A 25,748-nucleotide genomic window follows, 5' to 3' on the forward strand; every position below is an offset into this window, starting at 1 on the left:
TGAATATGAAGCCCTGTACTAAACAAGGGCCAAAGGAGCGCTGCAGACGGAAGACATGTTTCCTGCCCTCAAAGGGCTCACAGCATAACAAGGGAGACTGACAGATACAAATGATTTACAGAGAAGCAGCATGGCCTAGCAAAAAGAGCACATATCTGGGAGCCAGAGGCCCTGGGTTCTAATCCTGCTTCTGCCAACTGCTTGCTAGGTGACCTCGGGGAAGTCACTTAACTTCTCTGTGCCTCAGTCCTCCTGTTCTCCCTCCTACTTAGACTGTAAGCCCCATGTGGGTCAGGGACTGTGTCCAATCTAATTGTACCTACCCCTGCGCTTAAAACAGTGTTTGGCACACAGTAAGCGCTTAACAAATAGCACACACAAAAAAAAAATTAGGGGGAGCAGGAGGTGGAGGAAGGGGTAGCAGGAAGGAGCTCAGCTCTGTCAGGGTGAAAGAGCAGAATAAGTCATTGAATGGACAAATGAAAATCCAACCTGATTAACTTGTAGCTACCCCAGCGCTTAGAACAGTAAGCACTTAATGAGTACCATAATAATTATTATGATGATTATTAAAATCCATAAAAAGGTATTGGTTTGTCCTTGGGGTGGAGGAGTGGAGGAAAATCGAGAGAGCTGAAGGACGTCGCTTTTTCTGTTGCAGGTGAAGAGACCCCCAGGCCTGACCCCACCATGCCTGAGAGCTTAGGGAGATGGTAGCGACCCCAGCACCGGGCCCGCGGTCTCCTCGCCTGGCGACCACGGCCCTTGCCCTGCTCCGGGCCCCCGACCAGGACGTCCCAGTGGAAGCCCCCCATCATGGACACGTGACCTCCTGACCAGGAGGCCCCCGCTCCACCCACCCACTGGGAGGCAGGGGCGGGGGGGGGGGGGGGCGAGGGGAGCCGTGACACCGGCAGGATGACCAGCCTGTTCCGCAGGAGCAGCGGCGGCCGGGGGGGTGCCTCGGCCCAGGAGCTGAACAACAGCCGGCCCCCCCGCCAGGTCCGCCGCCTCGACTTCAACCAGGCCATGGAGGACTTCAAGACCATGTTCCCCAGCCTGGACTATGACATCATCGAGTGTGTCCTGCGGGCCAATAACGGCGCCGTGGACGCCACCATCGACCAGCTGCTGCAGATGAACTTGGACGGGGCTGGCTCGGACGACAGCTCCGACTCAGACGACAGCATCCCGCCTGAGGTAGGGTCAGTGCCGGCCGGGGAGTGGGGGCCGGGGTTGGGGGGTGGCACCAATGGGCAAGGACCGAGCCCGGGCCCTCCATGCCAGCGCCTCCCCTCAACCACCACCCCCCAAAACCCCAGTGGCTTTCTTTGGGCTCTGCGATGGGCTGGACGCCTGCAGGACCCTCTGGTCCCCTGTGCTGGTAAGGTCATTTTGTTGGTGGCCCCAAACTCTTAGCCTTGACCATGCAGTTTTCTTCATGAATTTTCCGAGAAAGGCTGAGCACTCTAATCTTCCCCCAGAGAATAAAGTAATAATAATAATAATAATGATGATGGCATTTATTAAGCGCTTACTATGTGCAAAGCACTGTTCTAAGCACTGGGGAGGTTACAAGGTGATCAGGTTGTCCCACGGGGGGCTCACAGTCTTCATCCCCACTTTACAGCTAAGGGAACTGAGGCTCAGAGAAGTGAAGTGACTTGCCCAAAGTCACACAGCTGACAGTTGGCAGAGCCGGGATTTGAACCCATGACCTCTGACTCCAAAGCCCGGGCTCTTTCCACTGAGCCACGCTGCTTCTAGAACCTCAAGAGCAGGGATCGGGTCTACTTATTCACTCATTCATTCATTCATTCATTCAGTTGTATTTATTGAGCGCTTACTGTGTGCAGAGCACTGTACTAAGCACTTGGCAACATATAGAGACGGTCCCTAAACAACAGTGGACTCACAGTCTAGAAGAGGGAGACAGACAACAAAACAAAACAAGAAGACAGGTGTCAATACCGTCCAAATAAATAGAAGTATAGCTATATACACATCATTAATAAAATAGAGTAATAAATATGTACAAATATACACAAGTGCTCTGGGGAGGGGAAGGGGGTAGGGCAGAGGGAGGGAGGGGGGCAATGGGGAGGAGGAGGAGAGGAAAAGGGGGGCTCAGGAGGGTTGGTCGGGTAGGACTCTCCCAAGCACTTAACTCACTGCTTAACACACAGTAAATGTTCAAAAAATAGCAGTAATTGATCAGACGAGCCGCTCACAGTTTGGGAGGTGCATTCACTCTCTCTGATTCAGTACTGGTTCCTAGAAATAAGCTTGGAATTATTTTAAGAACCTTCCCCGACTAAGCCCTCATTTCCTCTACTCCCTCTCCCTTCTGCATCACCCTCATACTTGGATTTGTACCTTTATTCACCCCACCCTCAGCCCCATAGCACTTATGTACATATCCTTAATTTATTTATTGTCTATCTCTCCTTCTAGACTGTAAGGCACTTGTGGGCAGGGAGCTGTCTGTTTATTGTTCTATTGTATTCTCCCAAGCACTTAGTACAGTGCTCTGCACCCAGGAAGCGCTCGATAGATACAATTGAATGAACGAATGAATGAACGTATCAACTGACTCTGTTAAATCGTACTCTCCCAAGCATTTAGTACAGTGCTCTGCACACGGTAAGTGCTCAATACATGATTGACCCGCAGGGTGCCCCAGGCCTCCGCAATGCTGCTAGCTATTGTAGTAGTTGTAGTCAATCAATCAATCAATCGTATTTATTGAGCACTTACTGTGTGCTGAGCACTGTACTAAGCACTTGGGAAGTACAAACTGGCAACATATAGAGACAGTCCCTATCCAACAGTGGGCTCACAGTCTAGGAGGGGGAGACAGAGAACAAAACCAAACATACTAACAAAATAAAATAAATAGAATAGATAGGTACAAACAAAATAAATAAATAAATAAATAGTCGTTATTTATTATTTATTTATTACTAACGTAATAGTAGTCGTTTTTGAGCACGCACCATTCACTGCAGTGCATTGTACTAAATGCTTGGAAAATTTCAGCAGGTACAAGAGATGTGATCCTTTCTCACAAACCGTTTGCCCTCTTGGTTTCTCCAAAAACTGATGACTGCCTCAGGCATCTTCTGACAAACTCCCAACAGGGGCCAAAACACTGATCATTGCGAGTTAGGAAATCTGAACTAAATTGGGGTGGGCGAGTTCAGACAGGCCCGCGCTGAATATCTCTCAGTTAGCCAAGATCTCTTGCTTGTTGGGGCCCACGCCAGCCACCGGCAGGGCTGGGTATGAAAAGTTCAGCCCCTTGGCGCTGAGCGCTGACCTGAAAGGAACCGTCGGCCCAGGTTAGATCAAAGAGTGGTGGCCTGCAAAAAGCTGGCGTAGTGAGCGACTTGCTTGCCCGGGGATCAGGATTGCTACCCCGACCACAGTTGCCACCCCTGTGACTCGGCTAGGACAACTCTGGCGTGGCCCGGGGCAGGTCTCGCCCTCCAGATTGGCCAGAGGGAGACCAAAGATGGGGCCTGGAGGGGGCCAGAGGATCAGCCCGGCCTGGGGGATCCTCCAGTCCCTTCCCCACCACCACCATTTTATTTTATTTTTATTTTATTTTATTTTTATTTTATTTTATTTTTATTTTATTTTATTTTATTTTATTTTATTTTGTTAGTATGTTTGGTTTTGTTCTGTCTCCCCCTTTTAGACTGTGAGCCCACTGTTGGGTAGGGACTGTCTCTATATGTTGCCAATTTGTACTTCCCAAGCGCTTAGTACAGTGCTGTGCACATAGTAAGCGCTCAATAAATACTATTGATGATGGGGGATGTTTTCAAGTCGACTTGGGCATTGTTAGCTGCCCCCTTCTGCCTCCCCTGGAAGTGGACTGAGCTCTGTGTGGCAGAGAGCAGCTTGCCCTCTTGGGTGGTGAAGTCCTGGAACAGATGGGGGGCAAGAGGAGAGTGGATGGGGCAGGAATCTTCCTGAGTCAGCGCGAGGCACTGAACCGGGAGCCTCTTGCCCGCCCGGCTGAGCCTTTCTCTTCCATCCCAGTGGAAACCAGTCCTTTGCCTGTTGCAGGCTGGGTCCACCATTCTGACGGGCTTCTGATCCCAGCGTGGCTCAGTGGAAAGAGCCCAGGCTTGGGAGTCAGAGGTCATGGGTTCAAATCCCGACCCCGCCAATTGTCAGCTGTGTGACTTTGGGCAAACTTCTCTGGGCCTCAGTTACATCATCTGTAAAAGGGGGATTAAGACTGTGAGCCCCACGTGGGACAACTTGATCACCTTGTATCCTTCCCAGCGCTTAGAACGGTGCTTTGCACATAGTAAGCGCTTAACAAATGCCATCATTATTATTATTATCCATGAGTCCATGGACCAAATCCATCAGCCCACCTGTCTCCCGCCTCTCTGCCCACTTCCTCACTGGGAATCACTAGGCAGAAGCAGAGAGAGCTTAGGCAGGCTCCCCACCAGCCCCGCATCCTGGCCCTGAAACACTTTGGAGCCCCACCCTAGCAGACAGAAGGGGTGTGTGTGCATGCATGTGCATATGTGTGTGTGTGTGTGTGTGATGTGGGCTAGTAAGCATACTTTCCTCCCCAACTTCATGTATGTGCGTTGCAAATGTGGGCTAGTAAGACATCCCTGCCCAACCTCGTGTGTATGTGTGTTACCCATAATAATAATAATAATTATTATTATTATTATTATGGTACTCATTAAGCACTTACTATGTGCCAAGCTCTGTTCTAAGAGCTGGAGTAGATTCAAGTCAATCAGGTTGGACACAGTCCCTGTCCCAAATGGGGCTCACAGTCTAAGTAGGAGGGAGTAGGTTTTGATCGCCATTTTACAGATGGGGTACTGAGGCACAAAGAAGTGACGTACTCAGGGTCACAGGTGGCAAAGCCAGGATGAGATCCACCAGTTATCAGCTGTGTGACTTTGGGCAAGTCACTTAACTTCTCTGTGCCTCAGTTACCTCATCTGTAAAATGGGGATTAAGACTGTGAGCCCCCTGTGGGACAACCTGATCACGTTGTAACCTCCCCAGCACTTAGAACAGTGCTTTTAACATAGTAAGAGCTTAATAAATGTCATTATTAACCCAGGTCCTCTGACTCCCCTTTCCACTAAGCCACACTGCTTCTCCAGACTTGTGGGCTTTAAGGAGACATCCCTACCCAACCTCATGTCCTGGTTGCTTGTTTCCAGCTCCAGTGTCTGGGATTCTCTCAATTTTCTTCCCTGGAAGGTAGCCCCTCCATGATCCACAGAGTACCTCCGACCTCCCCCAACAGACCCGGTCCCAGAAGTGATGCAGCTCGGGCCCGGAGAAGGATGGAGCCAGGCCAGACAGCAGAGTTGGGTTTTAATTACAACCCCCAAGACTGCTGCCTGATTTCTCTCAGGCCTGAGGCATCCTGGCTGGTTGTCTCTTCTACTTGCCTCCTTCCCCCTTCCCCCTTTCCTTCTTTTTACTGCCCTCAGCTTCCCTGGGGGCCCCTGCTCTGCTCCGGGCCTACTTCAGGCTCACTGGCCGGATCTATTGTGCCAGCTGAAAGTGCTTCAAGAAATTTATGAGCGGCAGCTGGAACGACAATAACTGCTGACTGCAAAAATCCCCTCTCCCCTCGGGCTGATTGATGGGGTGCTGGGTGGTGGGCTCTCCCGGCCCTGAAAAATATCACCTGTCAGAGAAACGGCCGAAACAAGCCACCCGGGAGCATCTGGCCCACCCTCCGCTCTTCGGCTGAGTCAAACAAGAGGGCCACAAAGCCAACAAGCCTAGCACTTTTTGAAGTAGAAGAAAGCCATGTTGTGGCAGCCGGTGAGGGGGGCGGGGTGAGGCAGGGGAATTCTAGAAATTAGATCTTGTTTGGATTTTCAAAGGAGAACGCCTCCAGGCAGAGCTGGTTATCCCTGGTCCTGGAGCGACGAGGAGGGCAGAGGAGGTTATGGGGCACAGCAGAGCCCACCTCCTCTCAGGGATCCAATCAATCAATCAATCGATCTATCATATTTAATTTATCGAGTGCTTACTGTGTGCAGAGCACCATAGTAAGCACTTGGGAAAGGACAATATAACAGCTTTGAGAGACATGTTCCCTGCCTACAGTGAGCTTACAGGCTAGTGGGGGAGAAAGGCATTAATGTAAATATATATATAAATTAATGTAATATAAATAAATTATGGATAGGTACATATGTACGGAGAAGCAGCATGGCCTAGTGGAATCAGAAGGACCTGGGTTCTAATCCCAGGTCTGCCTCTTGTCTGCTCTGTGACCTTGGGCAAGTCATTTAACATCTCTGTGCCTCGGTTACCTCATCTGAAAAATGGGGATTAATATTGTGAGGCCCATATGGGACATGAACTATGTCCAACCTGATTACCCCAGTGCTTAGTACAGTGTCTGACACATAGAAAGCACTTAAAAATACCATAAAAAAAACTGTTGTGGAGCTGAGAGGGAGGGGTGAAAAAAAGGTACAAGTGTGACACAGAAGGGAGTGGGAGAAGAGGATGTGAAAACCTAGTCAGGGAAGGCCTCTTAGAGGAGATGTGCTTTTAATAAGGTTTTGAAGGTGGGGAGAGTGATCGTCTGTCGGATATGAAGAGTGAGGGCGTTCCAAGCCGGAGGCAGGATGTGGGCGAGGGGTCATTGGTGAGATAAACGAGATGGAGGTTGGGCTAAAGCCCACTTGCGGAGAGGAAGTCAAGTTGGTCCTGCCGGAGAGGGGTGGAGTGCCCTTCAACACGAAGAATGGGCTTTCGGGTGTCACCTGTCCCCCAAGAGTGGCTGTGCTGACCTCAGGTGTCCTAGTGTGGTTCCGGAGCCTCCGGCCAGGGCTGGGTGAGCGGGTGGGACAGTTGGACAACCGGGCTGCGGACTCAGCTGACCCTACCCAGGGGGGCGGCGAGAGGCAGCGGCCTGGCAAAGAGCCACGGGATCAAGAATTGCTCCCCAATGGCCCAGAGTCTACTTTCCCCGGACTCAGGACTGTTGGAACAGAGCGTTGATTTTTGACCTGCCCCAACCTCCCCCATGGGGTGGACATCTGTCTCAACTTGAACTCGCTTGCGAAGCGTGAATCACCATCGCCCAGCCGAAGACCTCCTGAGGTCGAATCCGAGGGGCCCCCAATTCGCTCTCACGCCGTCTGGGCCCCAACAGGTCCTGAGAGGGGCAGGTGGAGTCGAAATGCAGCCTCTTTCTCCCCTGGACCAAATAGCCTTTGACCACCCCCCAGCCCCAACTCCTTTCCCTTCCCCAACCTCAGCGAGGCCCAGGGGACAGAGGCAATGTAAACCCATTTTACAGATGGGCTGACTGAGGTGCTCACCTGACTGGGCCGTGGGGGAGCCACCAGTCATCCCAGCTCCCAGCTCAGCACTCTGATCCTGTGAATGGGTCACTGCCTGCCCCCCCACCCCCCTTGTCCTCCCCTCTGGTCACTCCACCTCCTTCTCCTCCCCCTGTGGCCTCCCAGCTGCCCCTCAAGGAGGCCAGACGGGCAGGGCAGATCTGTCTGCCACGAAAGGGGCTGGCAGCTTCCGGCCCCTCCCCAAGAGCCGCCCGGCTCCCAGCCAGTTACTGATCTTTTCAGTTGTTCTCTGGCTTAGATCTTGGAACGGACTCTGGAACCAGACAGCTCTGATGAAGAGCCGCCCCCGGTGTACTCCCCCCCGGCCTACGACATGCACGTCTTTGACCGATCGTATCCCCTGGCCCCTCCTACCCCCCCTCCCAGGTGAGACTCCCCAGACTCCTGCAGGAGGTTGGGGGAGGGAAGCGGGGGTTGTCGGGGGGTGTAGCACCCATCTATTGGTAACTGATATTCTTGAGGTCCCATGAGGTAAGTGACAGAACAAGAGAGAATGTGTTTCTATTACAGCAGGAGGGATAGAGATTAGACACCTAGAAGGCCTTATTGACTGTCAGGGAGGTGGAATTGAGTGGGGAGGCAGAAGTTGGGGAAATGATTAAGAGCAGGAGGTGTGGCTGTCTGCCTTGGGAAAATCTGGGTCCTGGCTCCCCTGGGGCAGGGAACGAATTGGGCCATCCCTGTCAGCGTCCCAGCTCCCCGGGGGCAGGGGGTACTTGTTATGGTATTTGTTAAGCACTTACTATGTGCCGAGCACTGTTATAAGCACTGGGATAAATGCCAGTTAGGTTGGACACAGTCCCTGTCCCACATGGGGCTCACATTCTTATCCTCATTTTACAGTTGAGGAAACTGAGGCACAAAGAATTTAAGTGACTTGCTCAAGGTCACACAGCAGACATGTGGCAAAGTTGGGTTTAGAACCCAGGTCCTTCTGACTCCGAGGCCCGTGCTTTATCCACTGAACCATGCTGCTTTTGCCAGACCCTCACTCTTAGCGTTCCAGCTCCCCAGGGACGGGGAGCGAACTGGACCATCACTCTCAGCAGAAGGGGAGGCAGAAGTTGGGGAAATGATTAAGAGCAGGAGGTGTGGCTGTCTGCCTTGGGAAAATCTGGGTCCTGGCTCCCCTGGGGCAGGGGACAAACTGGACCATTGCTGACAGCTCCCAACTCCCTGGGGGCAAGGGGCAAACCAGACCATTGCTCTCGGCCTCTTTCAGTCCGAGGGTGCTGCAGCTTGAGAGTCCAGACTTCCAGATGGTTGCATTTTCCAGGGCCGGTTGCAAGGGCAGTGCCTGAAGGGTTTCCCGGAGCCCAGGCGCCCGACTCGCCCCAGAGTGGCAGGAGGGGGCTGGTCATTTTCAGATTGCCACTGACCCTCTCCCCTCCCGTGTCTCAGGAGACTCTGTTACTATCTCAGTGCTCCTCCGGGTAGAGTAGCAAGGCTCCAGGGCAAGGAGGTCTGGGAGCTTTGTTAGGACCCCTGGGGGCTTTAGAGGGACTGGAGGGCTGCAGATGGGTTGAAGTGATCACATGCTGCCCATCTGGGTTTTCCCATTTTGCAGTGAGGGAAACTGAGGCCCAGGAATATGGGGCTCCTGATCTAGGGTCCCGGAACAGAGTGACTGCAGACTCTGGAGTGAGCCGGGCTCCTGGCCCTCGTGTTCCGGACTGCCGATGCTTCAGCCCCTCTACTCTGTCTCCGCTCCATCTCCCGGCCTCTCAGGGGCCTAGAAATCCAGCAGGTGGGACGCTTCCCAGGACCCTCAACTCCTGCTCCTGGATTCTTGCTATGAGACTTTCCTCTCCAGGCCTCAGTTTCTCAGACTGCGCAATGAGGGGGCATAATCCCAGTCCCTTCCTGCTGCTGAAGAGACATGAAAGTACTTTGGGATAATAATAATAATAATAATAATAATAATAATGGTATTTGTTAAGCGCTTACTATGTGCAGAGCACTGTTCTAAGCGCTGGGGGGGATCCAAGGTGATCAAGTTGTCCCACGTGGGGCTCACAGTCTTCATCCCCATTTTACAGATGAGGTAACTGAGGCTCAGAGAAGTGAAGTGACTTGCCCAAGGTCACACAGCAGACATGTGGTGGAGTCGGGATTCGAACCCATAACCTCTGACTCCAAAGCCCGGCCTCTTTCCACTGAGCCACGCTGCTTCAGTAATAAGTAATAGTAATTACTGAAGCATTACTGGGCTCTTAGTAATAAATAATAATAATTTTAATGATGGTATTTATTAAGTGCCTACAAGGTGCCTAGGACTGTGCTGAGAGCTGGGATAGATACAGGACGATCAGCTTCTCTGTGCCTCAGTTACTTCACCTATAAAATGGGAATTAGGATTGTGAGCCCCATGTGGGACAGGAACTGTATCCAATCTCATTAACTTGTATCTGCCCCAGTGCTTAGTAAAGTGCCTGGCACAGAGTAAGTGCTTAACAAATTCCCTAAAACAAATCAAATTGGTCTGAGTCTCACATGGGGCTTAAAGCCTGATAACAGGGGAGCTTTTTCAGGGTGGTGCCTCAGGCTTGGAAAACCACTTCCTTCCTTCCGTTCTTCCAAGTAAGGAACTTTAGGAACACACTCATCATCTGTCACCAGGCCTAATGATAATGGTATTTCTAAGTGCTTTCTATGTGCCAAGAAACACACTCAGCTTTGATTAGATACAATGTAATCAAATTCATTCATTCAGTCATTCAGTCATATATATTGAGCACTTACTGTGTGCAGAGCACTCTACTAAGTGCCTGGGAGAGTAAAATAAACAATAAACAGGCACATTCCCTGCCCACAGTGAGCTTACAGCGTAATGGTTGTCAGACACAGTCCCTGTCCTGCATGGGGTTCAGAGTTTAGCAGGGAGGGAGAACAGGTATCGGAGTCCCTATTATAGAGATGAGGAAACTGAGGCACAGAGAAATGAAGTGACTTGCCCAAGCCCGCACAACAGGCCAGTTGGACTCAGGTTCTCTGAATCCTAGGCCTGGGCTCTTTCCACTAGGCCATGTCATTTGAGGACTGGGCTGAATAGTATAATGATGATGATGATGATGGCATTTATTGAATACCTACTCTGCCAAGCACTGTGCTACATCATCATCAATCGTATTTATTGAGCGCTTACTGTGTGCAGAGCACTGTACTAAGCGCTTACATGTATCTTACAGCTACATGCTGGATCAATCAATCATCATCAATCGTATTTATTGAGTGCTTACTGTGTGCAGAGCACTGTAGTAAGCGCTTACACGTATCTTACAGCTACATGCTGGAATAGATACAAGATCATCAGTCCCTGTTCCACATGGGGTCAATAGGCAAGAGTAGAGAGAGAACAGGTATTTTATCTTCTCTTCCTGATGAGGAAATGGAGGCCCAGAGAAGTTAAGTAACTGGCCCAAGGTCACACAGTAGACATGTGATGGAGATAGGACTAGAAGCCAGTCTACTAGCTGTCCTGTGCTCTTTCACTGGGGCACACTGTCCCCCCAGGGGCATGAAACCTCCCATTTGGGGTGGGGGTGGACGGAGGTGGCCGAGGGGACCTGAAAGCAGCAGCAGATGTCTGGCAGCACCCTCCCCGCTCCTGCTGCTCCCTCCCACCCCCCAGCCGGCCTTCCCGCAGGGGTGGGGAGGAGAGGGGCGGTTGGCTTGAGATTGAGCCCCTCTAAACTGTAAACTCACTGTGGGAAGGGAATCAATCATCAATCAATCAATCGTATTTATTGAGTGCTTACTATGTGCAGAGCACTGTACTAAGCGCTTGGGAAGTACAAATTGGCAACACACAGAGACAGTCCCTACCCAACAGTGGGCTCACAGTCTAAAAGGGGGAGACAGAGAACAGAACCAAACATACCAACAAAATAAAATAAATAGGATAGAAATGTACAAGTAAAATAAATAAATAAATAGAGTCTACCAACTCTGTTATATCGTACTCTCCCAAGTGCTTAGCGCAGTGCTCTGCACCCGTAAAGCACTCAGTAAATACCATTGAGCAGCCTTTTTGGAAACAACTCCACATCGATTTAATTAAAGAAGCCACCTGGTGAGTTTTGAGGAAATTACAGCATTCCCTTTCTCCCTTCCCTGCAGCTCATTTTTGACATTCCATTCAGATCAGAGCTGATTTCCGAGGCTTTGGCTGTCTAGGCACTCCGCCCCCCCCCTCCCCACTAGAAACTTCACTCCCTCCCTCCGGCTTTTGCCACCTAATCGGGCCCTCCGGGGCCAGCTGGCCAGAGGGCTGGGGACCGAGTCTCAGACTGCGAGTCCCAAACACAGGTTGACCCAACTGGTCAAGCTCCTGGCAGCCCCTGGACCTCAGCTTTCCCCAGGCAGCAGGAGAGGGTATCCCCATTCCTGAAGCTCTGGGGGAAGAAAAGGAGGCCAGCCTGGCCCTTGCTTCCCACATTTCGAAGGCCAGATCTGGTTATCTTGTATCTACCGTAATGCTTAGCACAGCACTTGGCACAAAGCTCTTGGCACGTAGCAGGGGCTTAACACCACAATTATTATTATCATTATCAAGAGCCCACTGTTGGGTAGGGACCGTCTCTATGTGTTGCCAACTTGTACTTCCCAAGCGCTTAGTACAGTGCTCTGCACACAGTAAGAGCTCAATAAATACAACTGAATGAATGAATGAATTTCACCTAGGCAGGTTCCCCTCCAGGCTTGTGAAGCAGTGTGGCTTAGTGGATAGGGAGTCAGAAAGACCTGGGGTCTAATTTTGGCTCTGCCATTTTCCTGCTGGGTGAACTGGACTTCAGTTACCTCATCTGTAAACTGGGGACTAAGACTGTGGGCCCCAAGGGGGACTGTGTCCAACACAATTAGCTTGTATCTACCTCAATGGTTAGTACAATGCCTGGCACATAATAAGTGCTTAACAAATGCCACAGTTATTATTATCATTGTTATTATTATTATTATGACAGCCAAGGAGTTCAGATGTGGGGCCAGGACCCGATGTAGCGAGGAGCCTGGTTGACTGTTCCCATTTCACAGATCAAGACTCAGAGCCCGGTTGAGGTGGGGAGGGATGGGGACTCGCCTAGACTGGCTTCCTAGTCAGAGAGTTTAAGTGTCCCATCCTCCGTCTCCCTAGAAATGGGAGGAGAGAGCTCAGGAGTCCCATCTTCCCTCCCTCCCTCCCAAAAAATAGAAAAGGGAAGGAAGTGGCTTTCAAAGACTGCCATGTTCAGGAAAAGTTCCTGTTCAATGGCTGCATCATTGCCTCAGAGTGGTGGAGTGGGAGAGACAGAACCCAAACCAGGCATAGGAAAGCCCCACACCTGCTCCTCGCTGGTCCTCTCCACCACCACTTTCCTGAGCGCAAAGGCCTTGGGGGAGCCACACCAGTGATAGCCACAGAGGAACTATGGGCGAGAAGGGTGGTGTCCTGTCGGGCTGTGCCGCTTACTAAAGCGGGAGTTGTCAGGGCTGCCCAGAGGGGAGGGAAAGGGAGGCTACCTACCTGTGATCGGCGGCCTGCCAGCGGGCACAAGCCCTCCGTCTGCCGCCCTGACTTGTGCGGATCTCGGCCGAGAGGAGCTCACACGGTCAGGGTGAAAGTCGGAGTCCTGGTTCTCTCTCCACCCCCTCTTAGTAGCGGTGGCCATGGCCCTGGGTGAGCTGGACTGCCCCCATCCCCTCTTCATGCCCTACTCTCTGTTCCCGGGCTGCATCCCACAGGCTCGACGTTCCCGGTTCTGGGGGTCCCCAAACCGAGCGGCACTACCGTAACTGGAACCCTCCCCTCCTTGGGAACCTGCCCGATGACTTCCTCCGCATCCTGCCTCAGCAGCTGGACAGTGTGAAGGTGAGCACGGTGGGCCATGGGGGGCTGCGGGGGGCCATGAAGCCCAACTCCCGGGGCCACTGAGAATGGCTGGGAGGAGGGATGAGGGGAGGTTGGGTTCTGGGGGTTGGTGGGGCGGGTGGGGCAGCTGGCCAGGCTGGGGAGGTGGGGGATTGGGTTTATGCCATCATGCTCCCAGTTCTCCAATATTGGGGCTCGTTGCCTCACATCATCAAGTTTTCTGAGGGAAACAACCTGAACAGGAAGCCTAGGCTTCCTGGATATTAAGATTTCCTGCCCTGCCGGGATGGGTGAACATCAGGGCCCAGAAACTCACATGGTGGGCCCCAGAGACCTCTTCCCCACCACCCTGAAATGGCTGTACTGGAGGGGCTGTGGAGAGATTTATTCTGCACCCACGTAAGAGGAGTCCCCTGAAGTTAGGCTAACAGGGATGGGAAAAGGGATGGGGAAGGGGGAGGGGAGGGGCCAGTGGACTGTGGGAACTGAGGGAAGAGACAGGACATACCATCAAGGGGCTTTGTTCAGCAGCCTCCTTCAGAGACCTTAGCGTAGACCCACTCTTAACTCTCCCCAGATAACAGAAGCAGACCTGGCGGTGTCAGCTCAGTCAGTCAGGCAGTCAGTCGTATTTATTGAACATTTACTGTGTGCAGAGCACTGTACTAAGTGCTTGAGAGAGCCCAGTATAACCATATTACAGACATATTCCCTGCCCACAACAAGCTTACAGTCTAGTGCAATGGGGAGGGGGTGAGGAAGGGAGGCTGGGGGAACCACCGCAGAGAGAGAGAGAGAGAGAGAGTCTGTTAGTGGATAGAGCAAGGGCCCAGGAGTCAGAAGGACCTGGGGTCTAATCCTGGCTCCGCCACTTGTCTGCTGTGTGACCTTGTGGGCAAATCCTTTCACTTCTCTGGGCCTCCTTTACTCCATCTGTAAAATGGAGATTAAGACTGTGAGCCCCGTGTGGGACAGGGATTGTGTCCAACCCGATTAGCTTGTACCTACCCCAGTGCTTAATACTGTGCCTGGCATACTCTAAGCACTTAACAAATACAGCAGTTGTTATCATTATTATTATTATTATCGTGACCTCCAAGGAGGTCAGATGTGGGGCCAGGACCCGATATAGCGAGGACTCTTGTTGACTGTTCCTATTTCACAGAACAGTCTGTCTCTGCAGAGCACGCAGCCGGGGCCGGGGGAGGCTGAGCAGCCGCGGCCCCCCCCAGGGCCGCTGGACCAGGAGCATAGGTGGAAGCAATACCTGGAGGATGAACGGATCGCCCTGTGCCTGCAGAATGAGGAGTTCATGAGGGAGCTGCAGAGGAATCGCGACTTTCTCCTCGCCCTAGAGAGAGGTTTGGGCTGTTGCGAGGGCTTGGAAGGGGGCTTGTAATTTAAGTCCTTAACTGTAATGTATTTATTTCTATTAATGTCTGTCTCCCCCTCTAGACTGGAAGCTCGTGTGGGCAGGAAGTGTGTCTACTTATTGCTATTTTGTACTCTCCCAAGCTCCTAGTACAGTGCCCTGCATTCATTCATTCAATTGTATTTATTGAGCACTTACTGTGTGCAGAGCACTGTACTAAGTGCTTGAAAAGTACAATTTGGCAACAGATAGAGACAATCCCTACCCAACCATGGGCTCACAGTCTAGAAGGGGGAGACAGACAACAAAATAAAACAAGTAGACAGGCATCAATAGCATCTGCACAAAGTAAGTACTCAATAAATACGATTGAATGCTTGAATGAATGAAAGAGCTGCTGGGCCTTTGTCTGCTGCTAACCCAGCCTCGCAGATTCCCAATCCATCAATCAGTAGTATTTATTGAGCGCTTACTGTGTGCAGAGCAATGTGCTAAGCTCTTGGGAGAGTACAATAGAATAGAGTTGGCAAGCCCACAAGGAGCTTACGGTCTAGCACAGCCCCGTGTCCGCTCCCACCAACCACCAGACCAGCCTTTGAGTGAGTCAATCAATCAATCAATGGTATTTATTGTTTTACTATGTGCAGAACACTGTTCTAAGCGCTTGGTACAGTACAACACAATTAGCAGTCACGTTCCCTGTCCGTAACGAGCTCTGTGGGTATGTTCCGTTTGACGGACAGGTTGGCACAGATGACGTTGCAAACTCACAAGCACTTAGTTCAGTGCTCTGCACACAGTAAGCACTCAATAAATCCCACTGATGATGATGATGATGATCCCAGAGCGGGAGAGTAAAGCTGGTCCTTGTTACCAGTCTGGAAAAATAGCTGAAGTGCTCAGACTCCTGCTTTCTACAAGTCTGGCCCCATAGGCCTTTTAGTCCACTCATCTTCCCAGCTAGCCCTCCTCACTCCCTCTCCCCCTTCTCCTGTTTATCCCCAAATCGACCTCCTTCACAGATTCCCCTGGCCCCGTTCATTATTTCCACCAGGGTAAGGGTTGAAAAGTCTTTTTAGATCGTGAGGTCCACAAGGGACTGGGACCGTGTTTAATTCACATTTGTGTATATTCTCCCAGTGCTTAGTACGGTGCTCTGCACACAGTAAGTGCTTAATAAATACTGCTACTACTTGGATCAGTGGGGCCAGGGCAGGGGCTGGGGCTGGAGGACATAGGCCCTGGTTGGGTTGATCCTCTCTCCTCACCCCAAACCCCCAGGACCCCTCCCCCAGCCGTCTTGTGGCCCCAACCCCCAACTGTCATGGTTCTGCCAGAACTGCCGGAGCTCCAGCCTGCGGAGAACTTCGGAAACTAACCCGCAGTTTCTGCCTTCCAGATCGGTTGAAATACGAGTTTCAAAAATCCAAATCCAACAGCGCAGCCATCAGTAACAACTTCAGCTTGTCATCTCCTCTCCCAGGTATCCACTTCCCCCCTCCCCTGGGTCCATACTGCCCACGCTGGGGCCTCACCCACCCCTCTGGACAGCCCAATCTGGGAGTCGGGCTGCTGGGCAGAGGGGGCTGGGTTACTGGACAGATGGGGCCGGGCCCCCGGGCAGAGGGAACTGGACAGAGGGGACCAGGCTGGGAGCAACCTGCTGTCTCCCAGGTCCCCCTGGCTCCAGGCAGGAGGCGGGAGTGAAGGCAGGCAGACCTTCCGACCCAGGGCTGGTGGCTGCAGAGTGGCCAATGCCTGGGCATCAGCATGCCAGAAGGCCTGGGGTGGCTGGGCGTAGGGCTCTGGGATCTGCTCTGGGTCTACAGGGAGGAGGGGCCCCAGTTCCCCGAGGGCAGCCCCCAGCCCCCCGTGCTCACCTGGCATCTCGTTCCAGGGGATGGTGCCTCAGGCAGCGGTGAGGTTGGCTGCGCTGTGTCTGAGGATGCCTTATTCCGGGACAAGTTGAAACACATGGGAAAATGTGAGTTCTCTGCCCCGTCCCTCCCTACCCCCAGCGCTTACACGCTTCGTGGTGCAGGGTGGGTGAAAGGGCCAGTGATCCTGGGCTCCCTCCACCTTCCACCTCTCCTTCCTCCTTCAGCTCTTTGCTCTTTCCCTTCCCCCAGAACCACCCCAACCCCCTCCTGCCTCAGCCTGCTCTTTGGCAAGGTCCTTTCTGAGCCCCAGGGCTCGGACAGCCGCGGGGCCTGTTTGCCATTCACGGATGCCCTAGGCCTCTCCCAGGCGAGTGAGTCAGGCCATGGCACCTCAGCAAGCCTCCCTCCCTTGGAGGGATATGCATCGACGAGTCACAGAGTCCTTGTGCTGCCCCTGAGGACACCAGGCCGGGCTGCCCTCCAGCACAACGACCCACAAAACCAAATGCCGACCACCCCTTCACCCGCTGCCGGCCAAGCTTGGGATGACCGTGTCCGTTCCCCTCAGCCTCGCTGCCCTGCCCAAGGGTTGACGGCCCCAGGATGTGGCCAGGCCCTGCCCCACCTCGGGTGGACGTTGGTTCGGCCGCCTCCCTCGGCCCCAGGCAGGGGCAGCCAGCACGCTCTGATGCCCTCCTGCCCTGTATGCTCCCCAGCCACCCGGAGAAAGCTCTTTGAACTGGCCAGGGCCTTCTCAGAGAAGACCAAGATGAGGAAGACCAAGAGAAAACACTTGCTGAAGCACCAAGCGTATCCTTTTCTGGCCCTGAGGCCCAGCTGAGGCCTGTCTTGCTGCCACTGAGAACAGCAGCCCGTTGCGGCCTGCCTCCTTCATCCCACTGGGACCCCTCACCCAACTTCCCAATCCCTGATTGAGGTCTGGCACTCAGCTTTCCGTGCCCGTGACCACCCGGGCCTCATTTCGAATTCCCACACTCACTCTAGACCCCCAGACCTTACCCCAGGCAAGGCTCCAGTGGCTCCACTCCTGGCACCCCAAGTCGTCCTGCGTAGGAAGATGCAGCGTGGGGCAAATGGAAAGGAAGACCCTGGGAGCAGATAATAATAATAATAATAATAATAATAATAATAATAATGGCATTCATTAAGCGCTTACTATGTGCAAAGCACTGTTCTAAGTGCTGAGGAGGTTATAAGGTGATCAGGTTGTCCCACGGAGGGCTCACAGTCTTAATCCTCATTTTACAGATGAGGTAACTGATGCCCAGAGAAGTTAAGTGACTTGCCCAAAGTCACACAGCTGACAGTTGGCAGAGCCAGGATTTGAACCCACGACCTCTGACTCCAAAGCCCGGGCTCTTTCCAGTGAGCCACGCTGCTTCCCCCAGCCACGCTGTTTCTGAGATCCATTTACAGACCTGGGAGGGGCCTCGTCCATTGCCTTCTGAGCAGAACTGAAGGCAAAAGGGGGAAAGGAAAGCAGGATGGATTTGTCAGCCCCACCCCTAGGTGTGCCTCTCCCCAGTGTAGACCCTGCTGACCGCTGGCCTTGAGGATGGTCATGAGCCGGGAATGGCCCTGAGTCTGGTCTGTGTTTGCCACATCTGCGGAGGACCAGCCCGGCTTTGTAGATGGCATTTTGGCTGGCCACCAGCCCCAGGGACCAGTGGTGAGAACCTGGAAGGGAGGGGAGTCCTGGAGTCCCCAGCTGGGATGGAGGCCAGAAGTGTGGAAGGGGGCAGGAGCGGCCTGTTGACTTGAGGGAAGAAGCTGGGGAGGGGAGGTCGGGAATCCCCAGCTGGGACTGGGGCCAGAGGTGTGGAAGGAGGCAGGAGCATCCGACAACAACTTGAGGGATGGAATGGGGAAAGGGAGCCCGCATTCCTACCCCGGGGTTGTCCCAGCATCCCCCAGTGCCCCAGACAAAGTGCTGTAGGCTGGCCCAGAAAGCGGGCATTCCAGGGTGGGAGACAAAGAGGGAGGGTGGGTGGGCGGGTCTTCCCCGGGACAAGGGTCAAGAGGAGCCCTGGGGTGAGGTGGGCACTGCCAAGCAATTTTCCTGAGTGCAGAGGCAGGTTGGGGACGGGAGCATCGACTGCCAATCTGCTGGATGACGTGGAAGACCACGTGTGGGGTAAGGTTTGGCTCCGACCCAGCCTGGGAGGATGGGCACTCCGTCCAGCCTTTTGCCTGAGGGTTGGTGGGGGTCTGATGGTTTTAGTCCCTGGCCACTGGGACCAGCATCTTTTTATCACTCTGGACCTGGGAAAACTGGAAAAAAATTCAAACCCGAAACAGTGTGTCAGCAGCCTGGGTAATAATAATTAATAATAATAATAATGATGGCATTTGTTAAGCACTTAGTATGTGCCAGGCACTGTACTATTCATTGCTTGTAAGTAACTCCACGGCACACACAAGCCCAAAATGGCAGTGAGCCCCTCTTAATAGAAATGTTTGTGCCACCCATACTTCCGTAGGCACCAGCCCCATGTCTTGTCACTTCCCAGGAGTGATGCTTCTTTTTGGTTCAGTGCACATGGACAGAGGCTCTGTGCCAAGTAGATGCTATGCGACTGGAGCTCATTAGGCTTTCACGGTCTTGTAATAATAGTAGTAATGATGATAATAATAATAATAATAATCACGATAATAGTGGTATTTGTTCAGTACTTACTATGTACCAAGGACTGTACTAAGTGCTGGAGTAGATACAAGATAATCATGTCCCACATTTGGCTCACAATCTAAGTAGGAGGGAGAGCAGGTCTTGAACCCCCATTTTGCAAAGGAGGGAACCGAGGAACAGAGAAGTTAAGTGACTTGTTGAAGGTCTCACAGCCAACGGGTGGTGGAGTTGGGATTAAAACCCTATATAGAACCCATATAGGCAAGAGAGGTGAGACCCATTCTGTACAAATAAAATTTGGTTCTGGAGAGGTGACGTGATGTGGAGATGATAAGACAACATGACTTTTGTGCTTTGGCCCCTGCTCAGCCCCCAGCAGGTGCTCAGTAAATACTATTGACCAGGGAGACCTGAGTCCCATTAAGAAAACAGGAGACCCTGGAACCTGTTTGGAAGATCCTGGGAGGGGAGGGCAGGGAGGCTAAAGCATATTTCAAAGTTTATAATCCTCTCACAGGTAATCAGTGGTTCTGAGCGGCTGCCGCATTCAGAGCACTGTAGTAAGCGCTTGGGAGAGTACGGTAGACTAGACATGATCCCTACTTGCGGATCTTACAATCTCAAGAGTTGCCCATATGGGGATGTAAAATAGGTGGGAAAACTCCTGAGCTCTTTTCTGAGGTGTACAGAAGACCTCTTGGAGGAGCTGAATATGAAGCAGGACTGAGAAAAGGGATTTGTTCACTGACATATTCTCTGTCTGAATTTCAGATGAAGATTTCCAGAAAAAAAAGCAGGAGGCTGCCAAAGAGGAGGAAGCTCCCAGGGAAGAACAGTAAGAGGTAATAATAACAACAGTTATGGTGTTTGTTAAGCGCTTACTATGTGCCGAGCACTGTACTGAGTACCGGGGTAGATACAAAGTAATCAGGTCCCACATGGGGTTCACAGTCTAAGTAGGAGGGAAAACAGGTATGGAAACCCCGTTTTGCAGATGAGGGTACTTGAGGTGCAGAGAAGTTGAATGACTTGCCCAAGGTCACACAGCAGATGAATGGCAGTGCCGGGTTTAGAACCAAGTCCTCTGATTCCCAGTCCCAGGCTCTTTCCATGCTGATTCCTGGTAAGACTGGGAATTGGTAAAATTGAAAAGAGGTAAGATTAGTGGTAGCTTTCTGGGTCAATCTGCCCTCTTGGGCCTTGAATCCAGGACTGGCGGGCTTTTGCTGGAAGCCTTTGACAGGGGCCATTTTCGGACTCTTTCTATTCCCTCATCATCATCAATGGTTTTTATTGAGCACTTACTATGTGCAGAGCATTGTACTAACCGCTTGGGAGAGTACAATACAAGAGTTGGCGGACACGTACTTGGCAGACAACGAGTTTACAATCCAGAGATTCCCAGAATGGGGAAGCAGCGTGGCTCAATGGAAAGAGCACGGGCTTGGAAGTCATGGGCTCATATTCCGGCTCTGCCAATTGTCAGCTGTGTGACCTTGGGCAAGACACTTAGCTTCTCTGTGCCTCAGTTACCTCATCTGTAAAATGGGGATGAAGACTTTGAGCCCCATGTGGGACAACCTGATCACCTTGTATCCTCCGCAGCCTTTAGGACAGTACTTTGCACATATTAAGTGCTTAACAAATGCCATCATCATCATCATCAATAACCCAGAGGGCTCGGGGAAGTGTTTTGAATGGGGGAAGCCAGCAGGGAGGAACCACCAGTGGCAGGAGTTTGAGGTGGTCAGAAATGGCCAGGGGCAGGCCTGACTCAGTGAGACAGAGAGCGGGGTGGGGGTGAAAATGACCGGAGTTTGGATCCTCCGAACCTTGGGCACCTGGAGATTCCCACTCAGGGAGCTGCCATTCCGGGGTGTCATCTTCATCGGCAAACTCTCCCTGTGGGGAGGAAAACGATGCTCTGGAGCATTGCTTGCCGGGAAGGCAGGAATCGGGGCGATGTTGGGAGAGGGAATCTCTGGATTGTAAACTCGTTGTCTTCCAAGAACGTGTCTGCCAGCTCTTGTATTGTACTCTCCCAAGCGGTTAGTACAATGCTGTGCATATAGTAAGTGCTCAATAAAAACCATTGATGATGATGAGGGAATAGAAAGCAGCTAGATAGAGAAGAAGAAAATTGTCTCTAGAGTGTAAGCTCCTAATGGGCAGGGAATGAATCTGTTGTATTGTGGTTTGTACTCACCTGAGTGCTTAGTACAGTGCTTTGCACACAGTAAGTGCTCAATAAATGTTTGATTGATGAATTGATTGATTGAATGATGCAGCAGTCCAGGGGCCTTCAAGTCGGGCACTTAGTGGAAGAGAGGTATTTCTCATAGCCTAAGCACACCCCTCAGGGAATTCTAGTAAAAATAATAATGTAATAGACATGATGAATAATATACCTGTTCTCCCTTCTCTTTAGACTGTGAGCCCCATAAGGGACAGGGACTATTTCCAACCTGATTAATGCTATATCTACCCTAGCGCTTGGTTCAGTGCTTGATAATAATAATCATAATAATAATCTAAACTGTAAATTCTGTTATATTGTCCTCTTCTAAGCACTTAGTACAGTGTTTTGCACACAGAAACCATTCAGTAAATACCACTGATAGAAATAAATGCACCATTGATTGAAATAAATGCTGTATTTGTTGAGCATTACTACATGCCAAGCACTATTCTAATTGCTAGGGTAGGTACAATACAGTCAGATCAGGCACTGTCCTTGTCTCATACGGGACTCAGTCTAAGAGGGAGGAAGGACAGGTATTTAGGGCCCGTTTTACAGATGAGGAAACTGAGGCACGAGAAGATAAGCACCTTGCCCAGGACATCCAGCAAGAAAGTGTTGGAGCTGAGGATTAGAACTCAGGTGTCCTAACTCTGGGGCCTGTCAACGCCTCATGCTCAGAGACACTAGAACTTCCTCTCCACAAAGGGCAGGAAAAATCTCATCTCTTCCCTTCCTTCCCTCTCCTCTCTTCTCTTCCCTTCCAGAGACCAGCTCCTCGGCACTGAAGGTGACCGGGCCGAGGGCGGAAGCAGAGGCCAATCCCGATGGCCTGTCTGACCCATGGCCAGCCTTCCGTGCGATGGAATGTGCTTGTGGCCTGAGGTTTCTCCCACCAGGATTGGAAACCCACCTTCCTCTTCCTCCCGGATTCCGGCCGGCCCAGATGGGCTAGGGCCTTTGGAGTTGCCGCCCTGGGATTGGAAGAAAGATGCCCAAGTCACCAAGGACAACAAACCCTCATAGCCTTCGTAACAGCCGAGCTATTCCGGGGCGAGTGGGAACAGGAGACACTTTTATAAAAATGGCTTCTGGGGACAACCCAACCTCCCTGTCAGAGACACAAAGATGGAAACCAGAGCCTGGCCCGGACCCCTGCTGCCAGACCCTGTCATCCAAAATGAAGAGGAAGCCCACTCAGGCGGCACAGTTTCCTCCCCGTTCTCCCCAGGCCATCCACACAAGTCACACTTCCAGAGGCCCTCCCTACCTCCCACCAACCCTGCCTAGGCCTTGCGGCGAGACTGGAGAAATTGTCCCACGTTGCCCTGTCCAAAGTAGCTCTGTAGGGCCCCAACCGGCTCCCTCTCCCCTCCTGCTTCACCCTTCCCCCTCTGCCAGGCGAGAGGGTGCAGTGTGAGCTGCCCTGCTGCCAGGGGCCTGTGGAGCTCTGTGGCGGCCCCAAAGTGACCCCATCCCCATCTGGAGCCCATTCCCCAGAGCCCAGGGAGGTGATGGCTCTGGGAGACCCAGTGACTGTTGAGGGGCGTGGGCTTGACCGTGAGATGTGAGCCCCCTCTTTGGTCTGGCACCCCAGAGTAAACGGGCCGATGGGACCCTCCAGGAAGGCTCTGAGGGAGTGGTGCCTTCCCTGCCGTCCCCACAGGAGTTAGCGAGACCCCATTTTCCATGTGCTGCTGATCCCTTCTCTCCCGGATGGAGGTTTCCCAAGACTGGGATACTCCCAGGGTTGGAGGGACAGAGGTGGCTGGGCTGGAGCCTCCCACCCTGGCACAGTCCAGCCTAGCAACCCAGGGCCGTCCCACAACCAGCTGGCTTCCGGAGAAGGGGCCCTGGGCAGTGGGCCATTTCTGCGGCTGAACGGGGTTGTCCAGCAGGCTTCCCAGGGTGGGCTGGAAGGGACTAGGGAGCTGGCAGAGACCCCGGAGAGCGGGGTCTGCCCAGGCCACGGGCCTGGCGGTGGCCCTTGCCCAAGAGTATTGGGAAGCCCCAGGACACTGACTAGGAAGCTAGGTCAAGTGAACCGTGGGCACTGTTTCCCCAGAAAGGTGGGTGGGTCCTCCCGGGACTTCGGTGCCGCTGCTGGAGGAGGGGGGTGAGCAGCGTCCCCAAAGACCTTCCCCCACCAAGGGGCATCTGCCGGCCCCGCTCCCAACGGCCTGTCTGCCGGCTCGCCCGGGGCCTGGCTCTCCCCACTCAGTCTGGCCACGGTGGGCCAGGCCAGGCCTCCTGAGGGCAGCTGAACAGGGGGAAGTTCCAGATACAAATCAGGTCCTCAGGAATCAGCCAAGACCAGAAAGAAGGCACCTCTCTGTCCCTCCCAGGCATTCCTTGGGGTTGGCTTTGCCATGGAGACAGGAGTCCTATGGATAACCCAGAGAATGAGGTCACCATTACTGCTCTCCCTCACCCCCCCCGGACTGTGCCAGTCTCCGCACCCCTGAGGGTTGGAGTTTCACTGATCCCTTCTGCCCCCACAAGAAGCGCCGGATCCCAGGCTGGGCAGGGAACCCCACCATTTTGAGGAGGGGCAGGCGTGGAGAGAGAGGCGGGCCCCCACCCCAGCCCCGGAGCTCGATTCTTAAGAGGCAGAATGAGTCGGGGCGGGACCCCGAGCTGGCACTGACAGCAGGCCAGTGGCTTGAGCTGGAATCCGTTCTGGTCTGCAGGCTGGCGGGCCCCACGCCCAGGAATTTGCCTGTAGCTACCGCAGGGAGAGGAGCCGGTTGTGAAATGTAACCAAGTTTGGAAGTGTGTGCGGAGGTTGCTAGGGGTGAAGCTGGCCCTGGGCCACGGGAAACAGAAGGCGGGCTGGCTGGCTGAAGGCTGGCGGGCAGGCGAGTTGACTGGCTGGCTCGGGAGCTGCTAATTCACAGCTTGGGGTCCGGGGGCCTCCCTCTGGCCTTCCCCTGTCCCCTCCACCCCCAGTCCTACCCCCTGCCTTTTCCATTTGCTTTTCCCGCCCCTCTGGCTGCTGCCTGCCACTCCCAGGAGTGGAGCCTGGCCCAAGTCTCCACCCTGCAGGCTCTGGCAGCCAGGCCTCAGCTGTGCAGGCCTTGGCGTGGCAGGCTGCAGCAGTGCAGGCCTCAGACATGCAGGACCCGCTGGTGCAGGCCTCGGCGGTGCAGACTGCAGTAGTGCAGGCTTCAGTAGGCCCCGGCAGTGCAGCCTGAAGCGATGCAGGCTCTGGCAGCGCAGGCCTCGGCCAAAGGATTTTCCCAGCCGGTTTGACTTCCAGTGACGTTTCCACTAAAAATCCCACCTGCCTTTGTTTCCTTTAAGCCCTTGGGAGCCGTGGAGACGAGAGTCGGAGGCTGAGCTGCCCAGTTCAGGGTCATTCACCTGGGAGCATGGTAAGGGTGAGTCAGGCTGCAGGGCCAGCCCAGGGATCCTCCCAGGGGTCCGCCCCGGGACCCACCGGCTAGCGGATTTTGATGCCTGCCCCCCTGGAGGGCCGAGGAAAGATGGAGAGACGCCAACCAGTAGCCTTAGCGCCTGGAATATATTTTAAGTGGGGACCATCTGTCCCCCACCAGGCCTCTCCCAGGGTCCCCCCCACCCACCCCTCCCGCAGAGGAGGGCAGCCAGCTGAGTCCGGGATTGTGTTTTGGGGTCATGAGGGCTGGTGCCCCAGAGTAGGCTGGAGGCGGAAATGTCTCGGATAAAACCCCTGTGCACCTCTCAAGTGATGTTTTGTGTCCGTCTCTAAAAAGGCCCGGGGGTTTAACCAGCCACCAAGCAAAAACAACCCACCCTTGAGGTTTTTGTGTGTTGCTATTTTAGAACTTATTTCCATATGTGATCTTTTTTTCTTAAAGATGTTTAATAGTAATTCCTATAATAAAGTTATGTTGTACTCTCATGGCTTCGAGTCTAGTAAGTGGCGACCGAACCCCGGAGCCTAGGTTGCATGGAGAGACCCTGTTCCCGCCCCCACAGCCTCTTGCAGTTATCACTTTGGAAAGCAGCCTGGCCTAGAGGACAGAGCACAGACCTGGGTTCTCCTCCCGGCTCCACTACTTGTCTGCTGTGTGACCTTGGGCAAGTCACTTCACTTCTCTGGACCTCAGTGACCTCATCTGTAAAATGGGGATGAAGAATGTGAGGCCCATGTGGGACAGGGACTGTGTACAACCCGATTAACATATCTACTCTAATGCTTAGAACAGTGCTTGGCACATGGTAGGAGCTTAACAAGTACCATCATTATTATAGTTATTATTATAATTATTCACTTCTCTGGACCTCAGGTTCCTCATCTGAAAAATGGGGATTCAATGCCAGTTCTCCTTTCTACCTAAACTGAGCTCTCCGTCCTCCTCCTCCTCTTACTGAAGCAGCGTGGCTTAG

General features: G+C 52.9%; 1 protein-coding gene across 2 annotated transcripts; it reads left to right on the forward strand.

Annotated features, from left to right (window-relative positions):
• The first annotated feature begins 918 nt into the window (after positions 1 to 918).
• Positions 919 to 25,260, forward strand: CUEDC1 (CUE domain containing 1). Of its 2 annotated transcripts, none has more exons than XM_038759692.1 (10): positions 919 to 1,200; positions 7,627 to 7,754; positions 13,110 to 13,236; positions 14,402 to 14,597; positions 16,008 to 16,091; positions 16,506 to 16,592; positions 17,205 to 17,298; positions 18,585 to 18,643; positions 19,910 to 19,980; positions 22,145 to 25,260. In XM_038759692.1, the coding sequence occupies exons 1-9, from the start codon at positions 919 to 921 to the stop codon at positions 19,975 to 19,977; spliced, it is 1,125 nt and encodes a 374-aa protein (XP_038615620.1). In that variant the 3' UTR covers positions 19,978 to 19,980; positions 22,145 to 25,260. The 2 variants fall into 2 exon arrangements, with proteins under 2 accessions (XP_038615620.1, XP_038615621.1); XM_038759693.1 differs by having other exon boundaries at positions 14,420 to 14,597.
• Positions 25,261 to 25,748: the final 488 nt, after the last annotated feature.

The sequence above is a fragment of the Tachyglossus aculeatus genome, chromosome 17 (assembly GCF_015852505.1).
Source record: "Tachyglossus aculeatus isolate mTacAcu1 chromosome 17, mTacAcu1.pri, whole genome shotgun sequence".
NCBI lineage: Eukaryota > Metazoa > Chordata > Mammalia > Monotremata > Tachyglossidae > Tachyglossus > Tachyglossus aculeatus.